This window comes from Mustela nigripes, chromosome 2 (assembly GCF_022355385.1).
Source record: "Mustela nigripes isolate SB6536 chromosome 2, MUSNIG.SB6536, whole genome shotgun sequence".
NCBI classification, from domain to species: Eukaryota; Metazoa; Chordata; class Mammalia; order Carnivora; family Mustelidae; genus Mustela; species Mustela nigripes.
This window is the reverse complement of record NC_081558.1, coordinates 88,003,473-88,022,566: the sequence shown is the minus strand read 5'-3', so window position 1 is coordinate 88,022,566 and position 19,094 is coordinate 88,003,473. Positions and strand designations below refer to the sequence as shown.

The 19,094-nt window shown below is 43.0% G+C and overlaps 1 protein-coding gene and 1 pseudogene across 3 annotated transcripts in view; one reads left to right on the top strand and one right to left on the bottom strand.

Moving 5' to 3' along the window:
- ATP2C1 (ATPase secretory pathway Ca2+ transporting 1) overlaps window positions 1–12,865 on the bottom strand; it is a 168,654-nt gene extending 155,789 nt beyond the window's left edge. Inside the window, exon 1 of one of the 3 annotated variants that reach the window (XM_059390914.1) lies at window positions 12,300–12,865. In XM_059390914.1, the coding sequence (XP_059246897.1) occupies window positions 12,300–12,407 (108 nt within the window). In that variant the 5' untranslated portion in view covers window positions 12,408–12,865. The remainder of the gene's footprint in view (window positions 1–12,299) is intronic. The other 2 variants (XM_059390915.1, XM_059390913.1) reach the window with 2 other exon arrangements.
- LOC132009974 (NADH dehydrogenase [ubiquinone] 1 alpha subcomplex subunit 1-like) lies at window positions 9,672–9,882 on the top strand (annotated as a pseudogene).
- Window positions 12,866–19,094: the final 6,229 nt, after the last annotated feature.

Genomic DNA, 19,094 nt, shown 5'->3' with positions numbered 1-19,094 from the left:
AACCTGAGGATATTTTGTGGACCTTGAGAAGAGAGGAGTTCACCCAAGCTATAGATATTGCCAGTAGAATCTGATGGGGAGTCTGTGGTTTGGCTTCTTGGCCTCAAAAGGTTTTAAGAGTTTAGGTGGAGATTCCTTATGTAAAATTCCAACAGAACTGGCTTCAAAAGAGCATATATTATCAATTGCTATTACTGCTGCATTTTGTAAATAACCAGGCCAAGTTTAATGCAAACAAATTAGCCTTACTATAATCATTTTTTTTTAAATGGGGGTGATTGCTGGGGCACCTGGGTGGCTCAGTTGAGTGTCCAACTCTTGATTTCAGCAGAGGTCATGATCTTAGGTGGACTTGAGCCCTGCTTCAGACTCTGTGCTCAGTGAGGAGTCGGCTTGAGAGTCTCCCTCTTCCTCTTCCTCTGCCCCTCTGTCCCATGCTCTCTGTCTGAAATGAATAAATATTTTTTTTAAAATGGAGGTGGGGTGCCTGGGTGGCTCAGTCGGTGGGGCATCTGCCTTCAGCTCATGTCATGATTCCAGGATCAAGCTCCACACTGGGCTCCTTGCTCAGCAGAGACTTTTTCAATTTTCTCCCATTTTGCTGAATTGGAATTACTAAGAACAAAGACTATCTCGAATCTCCTTGGAAGGGGCTCTACCAGATCCTCCTTACTACCCATATGGCAGTCAAACTTCAGGGATTTGAACTTTGGGACCACATCTCCCAATTAAAAAAAGGTTCCTTTCAGACTCCAGGAATGGCACTCTAGCTGGAGACTTCCAAATAAAAAATGACCAGGAAGAAAGTAGCTGACATCAAGGTAGCCCACTTCCTTACAAGACATGGGATCAAGAGGATCAAGAACATTTCTTTCCATTCCTTCTTCCCTCTCTGACCATCCTTTTCCTAATTCTTACACCATGAAGGTCTTTGTGATCCTTTGTCTGCCTTTTGCTCTGGCCTGGAAAAATAATGCCATTGTTCACATATCTTGGGCCATTACAAAGGGGGGGTAATCCAAGCTACAAATGACTATTGATTTGACATGATGTTGGTGACCTTATAGTTCTGCCCATCATAGACTTCTCCCTAATTTCTAATGCCTCAGTTTCTCTGGAACAGTTCTTTGGAACTTAGCCCCCTTTCTATCATGTCAGACTCCCTAACCCTCAGAGTCTGTCTCTGGTTAACAATCCCAAACCTGGGAATGTTGCATCTAGGCTGTGTACAAAGAAAAGGGTGACCAGAATAAAATTTCCTGTGCGGCTTATATACCCTTAAATTTGTACAAGCCTCCATGGCTGTCACTTTTCCCAGTCATGAGCCACAGACTCAAGTGGAAATTACCAGGAAGCATTTATGATTCAAAATCAGCTTCTTTTGGTAGATCACTTGTCCTCCAGCTAGGAGTAAGTGCAAATGAGGTTATGACCAGGAACCTCTTCTTAGGGGCACTTGGGTGGCTCAGTCATTAGGTGTCTGCCTCCGGCTTGGGTCACAATCCTGGGGTCCTGGGATCAAGCCCTGCTTTGGGCTCCCTGCCCAGTGGGGAGTCTGCTTTTCCCTCTCCCACTCACCCTGCTTGTGTTCCCTCTCTGCTGTCAAATAAATAAAATCTTTATTAAAAAAAAAATTTAAAAAAAGAGGAACCTCTCCTTAACTCTTGGAAATACTGCAGAATGTATTGCTAAAGCAACAGCTGTCTAACAAAAATCCTTAGACTCTCTGACCAAGGTTGTTCCTGATAATAGAATAGCCTTTGATTATCTTTTAGCTGAGCAAGGAGGTGTCTGTGGCAAATACCACCAGGTGCACTCAGATTAACACTTCTGGGGAAGTTGAAACTCAGCTACATAAGATCACTGAATAAGCCACTTGGCTTAAGAAAGAGACTCCTTCAATGGGGTGTTTCTTCAACTTACGCGATTTTGATTGTTCTGAGTCTTGGAGGGAACATGGCTCCAAAGTACATCCCAGACATTGAGAATTCTCCTGCTTATGGTAATCATAGTAGCCTTCCTGGTATGCTGTATTCTCTCAAAAGCCCTTAATGCCTGTTCCCAGCCACTTACCAACAAGCAAATGACCTCCCTAAGACTTGAACATCAGAATAGGAGCAAAGAGAATTACCAACTTAAAAAATGTGAACCTGAAGTCATACCCTGTGAATACCACAAAGATTCAGCAGAAAGACACCACGAGGGGTGCCCAGGTGGCTCAGTGGGTTAAAGCTTCTGCCTTCTGCTCGGGTTGTGATTCCAGGGTCCTGGGATCCAGTCCCGTGAAGGGCTCTCTGCTCAGCGGGGAGCCTGCTTCCTCCTCTCTCTTTGCCTGCCTCTCTGCCTACTTGTGATCTCTGTCTGTCAAATGAATAAATAAAATCTTAAAAGAAAGAAAGAAAGAAAGAAAGAAAGAAAGACACCATGATCTGTGAATACTGCACAGAAGATCAACAAAAATTGCAAGAACGTCAGAAAAGTAGCTAGGAGTGGCACCGATGCCTTAAATTTGAACCATGTCTCTCAGGTTGAAAGTCTTGTCAAAAGCGGGGGAGGGTGTGTGTGTGGTGGAATTGTCATGAAAGAGACAAGAGTACCCAAATGGAATCATTTATGCTAAGCCCATGTCACCAAACTGAGATTTAATACCCAACTTAGTTAGAGTTTCAGCAAATCACCCAGGAATGGAATCTTAAATCCGTCAATCTGGAATTACCTGGTCAGCACTAGTGAGGTAATCTGCTGATAGACCCCTGCCGTCCCCTGAAGGAAGATGACCTTGCCACAACTGATCCACTCTTCACTAGCGTTAAGTTCCTGTCCCTTTTCCTTCTGCCTGTAAAAGTCTTTCATTCTGTACAGCTCCAAAGAGCTTTTATCAGCTAAATGGGATGTTGCCCAATTCATGAATCAATGAATAAAGTCAATAAAGTCCTTAAAATTTACTCAGTTGAATTTTGTTTTTTAATACCTCTCAGAAACGTGGATCTCTACCTAAGAGGATTTAAGGTGTTTTCCCTGCAGAATAGTTACAATTTTTATTTTTAACCCCTGTATCCTCAATAAATGAAATAAGACCTAATACCAAGGAAAGAAGGAAGAAAGGGAAGAGCGAGGGGAAGAAGGGGAGAAAAGGACCCTGTCAGTCTTAAGTATCTCACCATGAGGTAGTGAATCAGAGTCAGTGAATTTGGAGTCAGACAGACCAGCAAACCTGGAGATAAAATCTTACTGTCATCACTTATGCATATGTTCCAAGTCATCTCACTTCTTTAAGCCTCAGTTCTCTCATCCCTAAAATTAGGGGATAATGCCACCAATTTTGTCAAGTTATTGTGAGGATTAAATAACAATGTATTTAAGAAACTTGCCAAGTTCCTGGCACATATCAGGCATCTAATAAAACTGTAAAATTCCTTACTCTAGAACGTATAATCCCAGCTGCACATCTTCAAATAGCCTTATGAATTTGCTGCCTGGAAATGAATTTGCAGGAGAGAACTAATTCCAGCATTTTTTTCTGCTCTCTTCACAGCAAATTGTGAACAGTACAACATACGTGGGCAGTTCATTTCTTTTTCTGTTAAAGCATGGAACTGTCGTACGAGGTGAGAAAATACGTCATCTTCCATTCTGAACAACAGTTAGCAAATAAAATGTTGCAGACAAACTGAGAAGTAGAATAGGATAGCAAGTTTAGGAATGTGCGTAAAAAGCTGCATTGTAGCCCACAAAAAAGGGTCAACTAACATTTGAGTTAATGTGCTTATTTCCAAGACAAAGGTTTTGGTGTTTATCCATTTACTGACTCCTGTGTTTCAAAGGCATCTGTACAGTAGATTAGGAAAGTTTAGGAGCAGGGAACAGGATTAGAAATAGCTCAGAAGTCAACTCAGGGTCCAGGTATCTCTGTTTATGTCTAACTCTTTATAAAAGTGTTAGATGATCTGTGATACTATGGACAAGAAGAATGGAACACCTTCAGATGGGAACTTGTCAGTGTTAAATGCAGGAAAAGGGAATGGAAGCTTTAGAAGGAGCTTGATATTAAGGTGAACGCTGTTACAATATTTCAGACAGGAGGTAATGATGGCTTCGGGGCTAAGTAGGTGAGAGAACTGAAAGGACTTGGCAATAAATTAGATATTGACTGAGGGAAGAGAAAATGCCAAAGATGGCTCCTCGGTCTCTGCCAGAATAATAGATGTATGGTGGCATTTTCTCAGACAGAGAAGACGAGTTTGGGAGAGGGGAAGAACAAGAGAGTGGGTGCCAGTGACTAGAAAGTCAAGCATCAGTTACAATTCTCAGGCATCTTGAAGGTTTTGGAGAGCTGCAGACGGAATGTTTGTGTCCCCCCATCCCAAATTCGTATGTTGAATTCCCACCTCACCACCCTCCCCCAAGTGTGATGGTATTAGGAGGGGGCCTTTGGGAGGTGATTAGGTCATGAGGATGGAGTCCTCCTGAATGGGATCCATGCCCTTAAAAATGAGACCCTGAAGAGTTAGTTCCTTCTCCTTCCACAGCAAGAGGATACAACTGAGAAGCCGGAAGTCTGCAACCAGGAAGCCGGCTTTCACCAAACATGGAAACTGCCAGCCCCTTGGTCTTAGACCTTCAGCCTCCAGAATGGTGAGAAGAATATTTTATAAGTTTATAAGCCACCCAGTGTATGAGATTTTGTTAAAGCAGCCTGAATGGATGAAGACATGGAGAAAAACACTGGAGGCTTTTTTCCTTTTTTCTTTGTAATTAGCTCCTTTTTTCTTTGTAATTTTCTCCCTTCAGATAAAGGTGACCATTGTAATTACCACAATAAAATGATTCAACTTTTAACATCACATTTAATAGTCAGCAGTATTAAGGTTCAGCTTCATATTATTATAGCAATTTAACTGCCGGTGTTACCTATATATAATCATGTGAATTTCTGCAGGGGAGTGTGGTGGAATCTCTGCCCTCTATCTTACATTCTCCCAGATAGTCTTTCCCTCTTGGTTCTAGAGGATAAAAGCTTTTTTCCTACCCAAGCACAAGGACATGGGCCAAATGCCTTTAATCTCCCCCAGAGATGTCATTTGAACTATCAATAGTATTTCATGACTTTTTTAAAGAGGCTTTAAGAAATGGATAACTTTGGTTTATGCTCAAGATATAACCAATTCACTTTAAGGAACTAAAGCCTCTTAACATTTCTTAAACCAAGCTGCAGTGAAAATTACATCATTTCCCTTGGAGCCTGCATCAGCCACTCAAAATACTTATGTAATGTTTCAAATCTCAACATGCATTTTTTGGGGGAGTGTGAAGGGAGTCCTTATTTTTTTTTAAAATTTATAGTTTTGTATTTTTATAAAAAGTATTTATTATTTATTTATTTGACTGAGAGAGAGATCACAAGTAGGCAGAGCAGCAGGCAGGGAAAGAGGGGGAAGCAAGCTCCCCGCTGAGCAGAAAGCTCCATGAGGAGCTCCATCCCAGTACCCTGAAACCATGACCTGAGCCGAAGACAGAGGCTTAACCCACTGAGTCACCCAGGCACCCCCCTTGGCAATCTCTTAAGAAGACTAGTCGATTCTAGTACATCTAAAATACTGTCCAAACCCCCCATCCTCACCTGCCAACCCTGCTGTGTCACCCTCTCTTGCTTGGACCACGGCAATAGCACTTGAAGTTGTGTGCCTGCATTCTCTCATTACCCTACAATCCAAGTTCCTCTTAGCAGTCAGAATTTTCTACTTTAAGTGAAAATCTCCCCGCCACCCCACCCCCCCCCCCCCCCCCCCCCCGGTGCAGGGAACATGACTGTTTTCACTTGCTATTTTATTCCAGTGCCAAACATAAATAAAGCATGTACTAGGTGAGACATACGCAGAACTGAATGAGTGAATGTGGAGGTTGGGGAGGTGGGGGGGCCGAGATACTGTAATGCAGGGGAGGGCGAGATGTGGTGAAAATTGGGTTATTTTTAGTAAACAGAGGCTGGCAAGATCTAGGGAAAACTGTACAATCTGTTTTATGGTTGTGAAACTAGAGGTTAAGAGGTTTGTCTAAGGTCATATAGCTCATTTGGATCAGTGCTGGATTTTGCCTGTTTGACTCCAAGTTCAGTGCCCTTTCCAGGGTCTATTGTGAGTCTTCGCAGAGATGTAGAAAGGGGGAATACGACTACTAAACAAAGAGAAGAGGATTCTATAGGCTGAGTCCAGAGGGCGGGTAACGCCTGAAGGACAGCTTGTCAATAACAAATAAATCTCCCTGATGAAAGACTAAGACAGAGAAGAGCTGGTTTGAGCTCTTGTCCTTCACTTTATCCTGCCCGGCAGTAGGCTTATGGACTTGCATCTCTTCTTCTATGTGTCCCACAGATGAGGCATCAGAAAACACAGGATGGTTAATTCATAGATAAGGATTGGGGGTGATCCAAGCTGATGGTGCTTTGCTCTATTGGATAGAAAGACTTCTTTCTGAACAAGCAATATCATCTATGAGCTAGCTGACCTGACATGTCTTGCTTATTTAACAGAGACTCTGCTTGAAATAAGAAGACTGGCCTTTGGGACCAGGAGCATATATACAATACATACCTGTATTATTTATGTGTGTGTGTGTGTGTGTGTGTGTGTGTGTGTCTGACACATATATATTGGAATTTGACCATTGAACTGGTATAATATCTTCCAACAAAATCAATCCACTTAATATTTTTTACTGTCTTTCTATATTCTTATTATCAGAAAATATAATCATGTTATTGTGGATGTCCTTATATAAATATGGACAAAAAATGTTGACCTGGATGGGATGGAATACGGAGCATAATAGAGCTCTGCTTGGTCATCTTGTCTAATGCAATCCCTCCATTCCTTTATTAAAGCAATTTTTTTCATATTATATTGTGTGTGCAGCATATTTATAAGGAATAAAAATATAGAAATGAAATAGGCAGCCCCTCTGTGATACTCACAGTCTCAGTGAGTAGAAAGAGCTGTACTCAAATGTTTATAAAATGAGCCAAAAACTACACTACTGCAGTCACAGCAGGTGAATCTGGCTCAAGACCTGCTCTGATGAATCTGATTAAAATGAGGAGAGTGGTCTTTGAGGACCAGGGGGCATGAACAGTAGGTATATTTTAATTAAGGTTTAGAACCTTAGTATTAGAACTTAGATGGTTCAGAACTTAGAAGTATTGTTGGAGGTTGTTCTAAAGTCTCTTTTCAATGGCTTAAGAAGAAGTTTCTAGCTCAAACAGGGTCACGGGATTTTTATTTCTTGCTGGGTTACTTAATGAATAACCTCAAAGTTGGTTGTTAAATATTTGGATTGCATTTGAACATTAGAAACTTTGCTCTTGGGGCACACGGGTGGCTCAGTGGGTTAAGCCTCTGCCTGCAGCTCAGGTCATGATCTCAGAGTCCTAGGATCAAACCCCACATCTGGCTCTCTGCTCGGCAGGGAGGCTGCTTCCCCCTCTCTCTCTGCCTGCCTTTCTGCCTACTTGTGATCTCTCTCTGTCAAATAAATGAATACAATATTAAGAGAAAGAGAGAGAGAGATTGCAAAGGGGAGGTAAGGAAGAGAGGGGGAAGTACCAAGGCAACTCCCATGTTTGTGGTTTGAGCTTTCATGCCGATTGATGGACCTGAGGAGTAGGAGTAGCGGGTTTGAGGACAGAGCTTCTGAGTTCCTTCAGTCTGCCAAATGGATGAGACAGTCAGATGGAGATGTCAAACAGGCAATTGTATATGCAAGGGTGAAGTGCACTGGGGATAAGTATTTGGGAGTTGGCAGCAAATAAGTAGTGTTCAAGCCATGGAAATGGAGGAGCTCACCAATGGAGAGAGAGTAGACTGTCCCATATAAGCTCACAAACTGTCTTCTCTTGTTATTTGACGCTAGCACCCATGAATAATATCTATACCAGTGGTGCTGCCCCTTGAGAGCAGCATTCCCTAGGGCATCTGGGTGGTTTAGTCCATTAAGCGTCTGCTCAGGGCATGATCTCAGGGTCCTGGAATCAGAGCCCATGTTGGGCTCCCTGCTCAGTGGGGGAGTCTGCTGCGCCCTCTCCCTCTGCCCTTCCCACCCTACTCATGTGGGCTCTCTCTCTCTCAAATAAGTGAATAAAATCTTTAAAAAGAAAAAGAAAAAAAGCAGCATTCCCTAAGAGCAACATTCCATGAGGGTTCATAGGGCCCTCAGTTCTCTATAGGCCTCACCTTGGCTGAAGCCAAGGTTATAGTCATCCCTGAAGTAGAGCAAATTCTCCCCTCCTCACTCAGTGTCCCACTTGGTCACCTGAGTCACAGAGCAGGCTGCTTGGGCTCCAGTAATCAAGAGAATATTGCCTGCAAATCTCACTTCTCCCACAAGCTCGGACATCTATTCCCTCATGAATGTGTCCATGCACCTGCCCAAACTCATCCGAGAGCTCGCTGAGGCTCAGGCTATGTCCCCCACCAACCACCACCACCACCACCATCATTTGAATAATGGTGTTCAGAAGTGCTTCATTGTCTAATGTCCCCAAACTTCCACACCTGCATCTAATTACCTTAATTTTCTACTTAAGGAGTTGGCTTTATGAAATAGCTGCTACAATAGAGTCTAGGAATGCAAAGGATAAGATCTTTGGTATCACTTTGATAAGTAACCTGTCCACCCACTGATTGGCCTATCATGTTAAGAATAATGACGAAAACTCCCAACAAATCAGCCCTTAGGTCACACCAATTGGCATGACACCAAGTGCAAGGGGAAAGAATCCTGAGGAGAAGCTTTAAACAAGAAAGCATTCGTGGACAAGGCAAGTGTAACAATGGCCCTGACTGGGATATATGGGTGCCTTCCAGGTCCAACTGAGACACGGGTAGGAAGGTGTGGTGTGCAAGGAAGTGTGCTCCATAGGCAATCTGCCTGTGTTAGAAGTCACTGCTACACTGGCCTGTACCAGGCTCCAAGGTGGGTCTGAGAGAACAAAGAACAAGATACCACCCTGTGACACACGTGCCTGGGTTCACATACACATGGAAGCAAATGACTTACTACGCACGATATAAGAAGAAGCCGTATTAGACACAGACAGAATATCTTGGAAAAGGAAGAGCTATGCTTCACTCTCCCTAGCAAAGCTGGAGAAAGTTTTTTTTACAGAGCCCATTTAACCCAGGTCTTGAGGGATGTAGGTGATCCCCAGATGGGCAAGTTGTCACTAAAGGACAGAATTCTAGGTTATAGGGAGGCATGTCTTTGAAGGCACAGAGATGAAGAGCAGATAGTGTGCCAGGGATAGTAATTTCCAAGTGGGTGAACACAACATGGGTGGGACCCACTGGTAGCCTGCAGACACCGCATTAAATAACAACAAATTCCTTGGACTTGAGAAAGTTGGCTATCTTTTCAGTCCCTTCTATCTCTGCCCAGGAGAAATGTCTCAGTTGTCTAGTAGGATGCTGATCTGAAAAGAGTAGGTTTCAGGCTCAGAGGTTTCCCAGGTAACTGTGCCTAGCTAAAATTTAATATTATTTTGTTTTTACTATACTTATGTTTCTCTTCTGTTTACAACAAATGACATTGGTTTTTCATTTATAGTAGTTACATAAAATTTTCTTTTCAAGCTAACTTAAGTTTAAAAAGTAAGTGATTTGCTTGGCAACCGCTTTGCAATGTGGTTCAAGATTCTACCCGGGGATTGGCATCATGGCTGTGTACTTGCTCATCCCCGCATAGCCACTGCGCACATGCATGAGTTTACTAACAGGTAAAGAAAAAAGCCTTGCCCATTATTCATATCAGTGGAATCTGATGGAAAGAGATATGCATGTCTCTGGAGTTAATCGTCACCATGTGTCAAAGGATTTAGAGAATATCGACTAATGAAGCATTTTCCTGATTGGTGAAAAATATCTGTTATGCTCAGCTATCCCTTCTAGAAGGTCATGCAGTGTATTAATGTAGTGCATAATAAAAGCAGCAAAAAAAAAAAGGCAAAATGATTTAAATGCAAATATAGAAAAATATTAAGAAGTTAATCACACCACAAACTTATGGTAAGAATTATGACAGTGGCATGTGGACATCTGAAGTGTTAGAAATACTTTCTAGAAGAAAGATTAGCAGTTTGCTGTGTTGCTATCACTGTGTTAGTATAGATCATTCAGAGATCAAGCGTGGTAAAATGGGTCAAACTTTTTTCCTCTTTTAAGTAAACTACTACCAGTGTGGGGGTAGAACTCATGATCCCGAGATCATGAGTTGCATGCTCTACCAATTGAGCCAATCAGGCTCCCCCAAATGGGTCAAATTTAAAGACAGGCAGACAGGAATTATCTTCCTTCAATACTTTCTAGATAGGTGGTCTTGGGCAAGGGCTCTTGAGGTCTTTGTTTTACTTCCCTCACCTTTATTTATATTGAGAGTTCATATTACAGGACTGCAGGCATTAGAGACAACAAATATGCAGCTCCTAAAATTATAGACATTATTAACCTTCTTTATAACATTCCAAGAAGCTTTCCAAGGTTAGCCATGATTGACTCTGACCTCATTTCTCTAATTCTGTGAGACAGTCTGTCTGCAGAGCTGTTAATTGGTTTCAGAAAAGAACTGAATGTGTTATTATTTTTTTTAATTTCTCCATTAATTTGTATAGAATGTTTAAAAACCAGCATAACATTCCTGATTGCCAGGTCATCCCAAATGGTTGGAAACTGGGGAGGGGACCACCCCCCCCAGTCCAAGTTGGAGGATCCATGTTATATTCTAATGTTCTTCTGAATACATTTTGTAACTTTTTTTTAAACAACCAAAGTAAATAAACTGCATAAACACTATAGACACAGCTCTGAAAACTCACAACACTGGGTGGGGGGGATAACTTAATCCACATTCCACAGTTCCAGCCCATCCTTTCAGCCACTCCCTACTCTCCAGCACTCCCACCCTCCACCCCCTATAATGAGGCCTGAAGAAGCCTGTGATGGGGTCTTAATGAGCATGGTAGACCGCAACTCAGAGGATCACCACCCAGGTCTCAGGCTTTCCACTTCAAAAGCAAGCACACGCTAACTGGGGAAACCAAACGATTTCTCTGGTAATCGGGACACGGGGCCTAAGGAAGAGAGAAACTGGACCAGCCCAATCCCTGTTGTAAGCACACGCTGAATTTCCAGCTCTTGTGAAATCACTAGAGCACGGCATAAAAGCAGTTTCCTCTGGAACAGTAATGATGATTTTCATCTTCCAAATTAAGCATTGACTTTTTGGAAAACCTGTCATTAGAGGATTTTCTGTCTGCTGACCTTTGCTTTCACTTCCTGGAAGTGTTTTTATTAAAGTAGGTCATCTCATTCAAATACAGAACACTACTAATATCTCCCATACAGTTTTGCAGTTCTAGTTAGAAGCATGATGTGCAAGCAATTTATGACTCTTCCATGTGGATATACATTTGTCCTTTACCATGGTCATACTTTTCCCGAAATGAGCCACCAGATTTAAGTAGATCACATACAGCTATTTCTTCTTACAGTTTGGTACAATTCAGAAATGCAGTTTTTAGAAATGTCTTTTCATAGATTGTAAGGGCTAGAATGAAGTACATTTCAAAACAATAAGATGAAAGCATGATTTTAAACAAGAAGTCATCAGGCATTTTAACCATTTTTTTGGTAATGTTTATACTCCCACATGCTAGAGTTTACTACTAGAACCCATAACTTTTGATTGGCTAAAAAGGCTGAAAACTGCAGTGCCCTATACCCTGCCCTCCACTTAAAAAAATGACTAATTACTTCTGAACAATCGTCATAGCTCGTTAGTGGTATTTGAGACTATCATATTTATAGTCAACACAGTGTTTTTTGTTTTGCAAATCCTGTTGATAAGAACATAGCCATAAAAACACAAGAAGACAAATTTATTTCTAGGGTCTAATATTTTCATTTGTCAAGATATTAATAGCTTTAAAATTGTATTTGCAGCCCTAGAAACCTTTCAAGGAGTCTACAATTTAACTCTGATAGAGTAGTTTGTTCTAGCTGTTCAGAAAAAGAGAAAACGCACAGTTTCATTATAAAACTGGAGCTTAATGTCAGGATCCAAATGTTCCAAGTTCAAATAAATCTTCACAAGCCTGCTTGCTTCTGTGATTGCTAATCTGACTAGCTGCAATCAGGAGCCGACCTGTGCCTATAAACATGTAAGACAGCAGAAGCTAAATCACTAAGTCACATGAAAGCAACACCCAAAAGCAGACACTGGTTAGCCTTAAAGATAATATAAATAAAATATACCTGCTCTTCAGCTTTTTGGTTTCTCAGCATCGATAGATATTTCCTAATTGCATGGAGAGGATATTTTTTGAAATAAGAGAATCGAGACTGAGGCAACAGATTATCCATGGTGAGGAAAGTAAGAAGGTTCTTGTCTGCCCCACCCTGTCAGCAACCATATGAAGTCGAGAAGCTTCACAATTCCTCAGATGTCTAAAATTTGCTTGTAGCTCGATCAGTTTCCTGCAAACAAAGCAAATGTTCTTGCTGCTTCCTCTTTTGGGTAGGGTCCTTGATGAAACCAGACAGCCAAGTTCGAGCACCCACCATCTAAGAGCATCCAGAAATGCAAAGCCCAAAGGGCAGAAGGAGCCGGGAGGAATTTAGGGGCTGGTCCACAGAATGCAAATTGCTTAGTGGTAGTGATGCGATTGTCCTATTTCTAGCAACAGCGTTCTGTTGCAAGCTATGTTAATATTAGCTAGCTGGTGACTTTCCACACCCACAGACTCTCGTGAGGTTTAATCTTAAATCTTCTGACAGCTTTTCTGGCTCTTAAAGAGGACATGACATGTGGGTTGGTTCTTTTTTTTTTTTTTTTCTGTTTCCTTCTAGATTTTTTTTATCAGCATGAACACACACCAAGGGACATCCCTCGGCTATGACTCAGCTCAAAAGTGTTGATTCATTCAGTCTTGAGAAGCTTTGTTTGGGGGGATTTCTAAAAAAAATGAACAATTTGCTTCACTCTTCACTGTTATCAAGGAGTTCAGTGTCAGCACTTAAGAGGTTAGGTTTACACTGTCATGCATTATGCAACATGCCCAGTAACCAGATACTTTATGTTAATTGAACAATAGCTGCAAACAGATTCTGTTCTGAGTTAAAAGGCTTCTCTCCTTGAATCCTTATCTCAAATCCACAGGCTGAATCCAGAAACACTAAATTTCCCAGGCTTTATTCCAAATGTAAGGGAGGAAAAAAAAATGTTACACATTTACTTTCTAAGTATTGTACAAAGGATTCATGCTTTTAAAGAGAGAGCCGGGTAAGAGGTCTGTGGTCTCTCTCAGAGGATGTAAAATCGTAAAATTTGAAAGTTCAATATTTTCTTAATGCTCTGTAGAAGTCACAGGGTGTCTGAACGAAGTTTCCAAGTACGCTTTGCTATTTTGTTACCCTTTTTAACGTTGGAGTAGCTGTTTCATTTGATGGGAACATTTGGCCACTTTGGTGAGGAGCTGTCTTGTAGAGTCCAGGCCAGACATCACCCCCAAATCACGAGGCTTTCAAGTGGAAAGAGAGCTGGTCTGTTCCTGTTCAGAGACAGCACTGTTGGGGAGGGGGGTTGAGCAGAGCTGGGAACCCACGTCACAGCCTGAGCTGTCCCCCTGGACAGCCGCCCTACCACTCCTGGCCTGGCCCCTAGCCTTCAGGGAACACACTTGATGGGCCTCATGTGGGTCATGCTGCAGCAGCCCAGGCCATCTGTCAGGCTGGCCTCAGGCCCACTTACAAAGTGATCTTCCAGGCTCACCAGGGGCAGGCTGGCAATTCCAAGAAGTCATTTACATAATTCTGCAGGGGCTGGTTCCCAGGAGGAGGAGGCTCTGCCCTCCTGCCCCTGCTTTAGGTGCAAGGGGGGCTGACTTTTCCAGTCTCCTCTGTATGCTGGAGACAGCCTACTCTAATGAGGGCCAGAGGCAAGCAGTGTGCTTGCGAATCACCAGAATGCTAAGGGCAGTGCTGTGCACTCCCTGCCAACTCACAGCCTGAGAAACAAGGAGCGCGGACACCCAGACACCCTGGCCCTGAAAAAGGGAGCCCTTGAAACTTCAGGAGGAGAAAAGGTGCCATTTATACACACCCTCGAGAAACCCACGAGCTGCCTTTTTCCCTTTTTTAAAAATATCTAAACCTTCAGAGATGCCTCTCTTCTCATGGGCAGAAGCTGGCAGACTTCCAAACACCCACAGCTCGGCTGTGATCAAAGCCTTTTCCCAATGGGATGAACACAAAGCAGACTTCATTTCAAATGGTTGTTTCATGATCACCTTCTCCTGGTTTAATGAAAAGAGATGGGGAAGCGGTGGGTGGGGGGAGAGAAAAGAAAACCCCCGCCGAAACTGTCCTGGCTGTATTTGATATAAAAAGAAAAACTGGTGAAACAGACGTAAATAAAAATTGATGCCAAATATAAATCGTATCTAATATGTAATGGGCCTTTTGGCCAGGCACGGTGCTAAATTCTCGATGTTATTCATGTAAGCCTCCAGGAGCATTCAATGGGAAAACTGAGGCTCAAAGAGGATGAACAACTTGCCAAGGTCACAAAGCTACAAAGCAGGGGAGAAGGGACTCCACCCAGGCAGACTGACACATGAGAATCTCGAGTCTCTGTTCCCAGTCAGAACAGGGTGCAGGCTCTTAGCCCACCTCCGAAACTGATTCCTGAGCGCCTCTACAGATGAATCTGACAAAGGAAGGCATGGAGTCACCTTGTTAACGAGAAATACAAATGTAGACTGCTAGGAATTTACAGACTAAGAATATTAGATTAGAGATCAGGTGCATCCTTGTGAAAAATCATAAAACTCCCTGTGCTGGATTCTGCATATATAAGGCTAGTACTCATTATTTACCTCATAAACCTTCCTTTCTGGATGATTCACATGCTCTTGAAAAGAGGTTGTACTCATAGATACAGATTTTCTGCCTCCTAAACTTTAAAGACTACCATAATCTCGGTTTCTGTTAGGCTACAATGGTTAATTTCTCTCCTTATTTATTTTTTTAAGTTTTGTTGTTGTTGTTGTTGTTGTTTTTGGTGAGAGTGCGTGCCTATGCACACAAGTGGATGGGGGGGGCAGGGGAAGAAGCTCCCTCACTGAGCCCAATGCAGGACTCGATTCCAGGACCCTGGGATCACAACCTGAGCCTAAGGCAGACACTCAACCAACTGAGCCACCCAGGTACCAAATTTTGCTTACTATTTAATACAGATATGATGTGGGAGAGTCATAGCCCCATTGTATTCACACAGTATGGACATGTCTGCCATCTCAGCCTGGAGGAGTGATGGTTTGATTGCCTCTGTGACTCAGTTGCCTTGGGAAATGGAGGTTGACCTGTGATGAGATGGCTACAGTGTACATCTGCAAGGACTGAAAGAACTCAGAGGATATGCCTGGCGGTGAGATGTTTATTCTGAACCCCTGCAAAGTAGTACAACATGGAGTGGAAGCAATTACCTGTTATTTGTACAACTCACTGCCTGCCACCCTTTGTCCTCTATTTGATAGAAAAATAACCAGCAGAAACCACAATTCCAGGAAAGCCCTGAATCCAGGATACAGTTCTACTATGAAAGGATGTGCGTGTGTTCTCTTTGGTTTCTAAGAATTACCTGCACTTTCACAAATAGCTTAAAATAAATCCCAGCTTCTTCACTTGAAGAGCAGTACACAGAGGCAAAATTAAAGTCAGAAGAAATAGTGACAAGGGAATGAAGACAAAGGTATTTTACAGTTTACTCCCTTTCAAACGTGGGAGGAGATGGGATGACAATGAGGGTCTGTGAGGCCGTCTAACACTGCGCACTGCACACGGCAGATATTACGTTAACAAATGCCAGTACCTTAGCTCTTAAAGGGAAAGACAAGGAGAAAAGAATGGGATCCATTTAACATTGCAAGTGTTAGAATCAGGATGAGAAGAAGGAAAACCAGAAAGCTTGTCTCCAGGACACCTCTGAGTTTGATGGGGTTTCCAAAGTGTACCAGAACAAACACTAAAACCCCACTAATTCCCCTCTCTTTCTCCTTTCAATCAGTACTGAGAGTTTCTATCAGGAAAATGACTCCATTTTCTAGGAATTAATCCAGTCCAGAGATAAAATGAAGGGCAAGCAGTGAGAATGATGGAGAAGCAGCTAGCCCAGAAAACAGAAACCATCTTTTATTAGGAATTCCACTGAGAAATCACTCTCATCCCACTAGGTCTGTGGATATTGGCTCAGTTTCTTGCTCCCCCAAGGACAGCTCTAAATGAAATCAGGAGAGGAGAAAGGAAGGCATTTACCACAGCTCCTCAGAGCAAGAATAGGCAGCCACCAACATTCTATCTTTCACATGACGAAGTCTTCTGTGCTTCTTGATGTGGTGACATTTTCTTGGTGCTCCCACCATACAGGGAGTAATTATCTTACACCTGCAGATGGCAGATTTTTACTTTCCCCAAATCCACATTCAAATCCACCCCACACCCCCTGACCCGTGTTCCTGTTACAGCCACAATTCAACAATTTCAGTGTTACTAATTGCTTATGCCTTTTGCTTTCCAGCTTCAAGTATTGATTTCTTGAACTTTATAATACCTCTGCACTCCTGGGATGCTTGTCTTCCACTTAGGGAGAAAATGTTTTTCTGAGTAGGTTAAAACAAACTTGAACATGCATCAGGATCGCCTGGAGGTCTTGTTAAAGCACGGCTCACTAGCCCCACCTTCATGGTTTCTGATTCAGTAGGTTGGAAGCGAAGAGGGAGTTTTTGCATTTTTGTCAACTTCCTGGGTGATGCTGATGCTGATGGTCCAGGAACCATGGGTTTGGGTGCCATCAGGTAAGACACCACGGGGCTGTGGAGCGATTTGTCAGGTGGAGGTTGGAGGATAGAGACCCTGTTTGCTGCAGCATTTTGAGAGTGCCCAGCAGAACCACATTTTAAAATGTATTTCCCTGGCAGTGGTGGGCTCTTCCCCAGCTCCTTTCTTCTGTGGCCACACTTCCATGAGGGAGCTCCTGCAGTTATCAGGCTTCAGATGCACCTCCCGCCGAGTTCTGTCTTCTCAGGGATATCTTTTTTTTTTTAAGATTTTATCTATTTATTTGATAGACAGAGAGCACAAGTAGGCACAGAGGTAGGCAGAGAGGGCGGGGGAAGCATGCTCCCTGCAGAGCAGATGTGGGGCTCAATCCCAGGATCCTGAGATCATGACCTGAGCCGAAGGCAGATGCTTTAACCCACTGGCCACCCAGGCACCCCCTCAGGGATATCTTGACTTGACATCAGCTTGTTCTCAAACTCTCTCCCAGTTCCTTCTACCATGCTGAAGCAGCACTATCAGTCAGCTTAGCTCAGGGAGACAACCCTTTCTTTAAGCTCAGCGCCAGAAACCACAGCCAGCTGTACCCAACACTCCCTCGCTCCCTTTTCCGCCACTAACACCTCGTCCCATTCCACAAGGGGAAGGAGGAATCTCGGGCTCGGAACAGGCAGCCCTCTCATATCAAGAATCTCCAGTGTCATGGTTTTCCACAAATCCCTCCCGGAGCATAATCTATTCATCTACTGCAGTTTGGCCAGGAGCCTCCACTAACTGTCTCCTTTCATCCAGTCTTGAGTTTCCTGCAGGCTGGTCCTTTATAGAAACAGAACATCCCCAGCAAGCTTGCTGTTCTTGGTGGGCCCAGAGGTGGGTCTTTGGGGCTGTGTCACCTTCTCCTCAGGACCATCACTTCCTTCCACCTTCCGCTTAACAGTCATGCTTCGCTCTTTCTGAGAGGAGTAGCACGAACCCAGAAAGAGAAGACAGAGGTATTTCCTCCTAACATCGGGAGAGCAGTGGTTCAATATTTCTGGGGGGGAATATTCAAATTCATGGTTGTGCTACCTATGATTCTCTATGACAACTAAAAATAAGGTTTTAGCAATAAGGAACATACTTTTTTTTCCCCCTCCAAGGTAAAGGAGCTTTGGCTAACTAAGAGAATGGAGGGTGGGTGGGCATGTTAGTATGTCCCCTTCTAATGCTTGGTTGGAAAGGTGAGGTGTAATTGAAAGCACACATCCCCCTTGGTGGGGGATGGCTCTTGGGATCAAGAAGTGATCTGCTTTCCCTTTCCTATTTCTCTGACTCCATTGTGTGGGTGGAAGTTCAGTGGCCAGAGGGCCTGATGCTTCAGATAATCCTTAAATACTTTTCTTGAGTTCTAGTGGAGAGACCCAGACCAGTGATTATATGTAACTCACTCAGTTTTCACTGCCACCTCCTGTGAAAACTTCCACTGAGAATGAGGGGGCAGGAGTCTGATGGGGGGGGGGTGGCGGCTCGTGTTATCTAAAAGAAAGATAATGTGCATGCAATTTGGAGTAGAGAAATTGTTTATCACAGTGATGCTTCAAGTCACAGCACTGAATTTTTTATCTATGAAAGGTAATTATCCAACATGAAAACAATATATGTCTCCCATCAGTTGGATCACTAGAGAGCGTTAATACTGGTGCAACCCAGACTATACATAGGTACAATAACCTGAGTAATCATTACCAGAATGTAAATTTGTCTTTCATTAAATCTTAGGTATCAAAATCAGAGGCATATGGGATTACTCACTTATTTATTTTTGCAAGACTGGTTAGATGTTTTTTTGAGCCGTTCTGTTCCTATGGCCCCCAGACCAGCAGCATGCGCATTACTGAATCCTGGGAATCTTGTTAGGAATGCAGAATCTCAGGCCCCACCTTGGATCTCTTAAATTATAATCTGTATTTTGACCAGATCCCTAAATGATTCATATGCACATGGAAGTTTGAAACCCACTGCCTGGGGATGAACACAGAGCTCCTATGCACTCCTATTGTACCCCACACATAACTCGACCCTACCCCCTAATTCTACAAGAGTGCCTGTTTCTTGTCTGTAGCTCCTTCCTTACTGACCTTCTTAAGGGCAGTGACTCTATCTTGTCCCTTGTTACACCAGTGGCTCAGTAGATATTGGTGTAATGAATGAATGAATGATGGGTTATACGTTGTA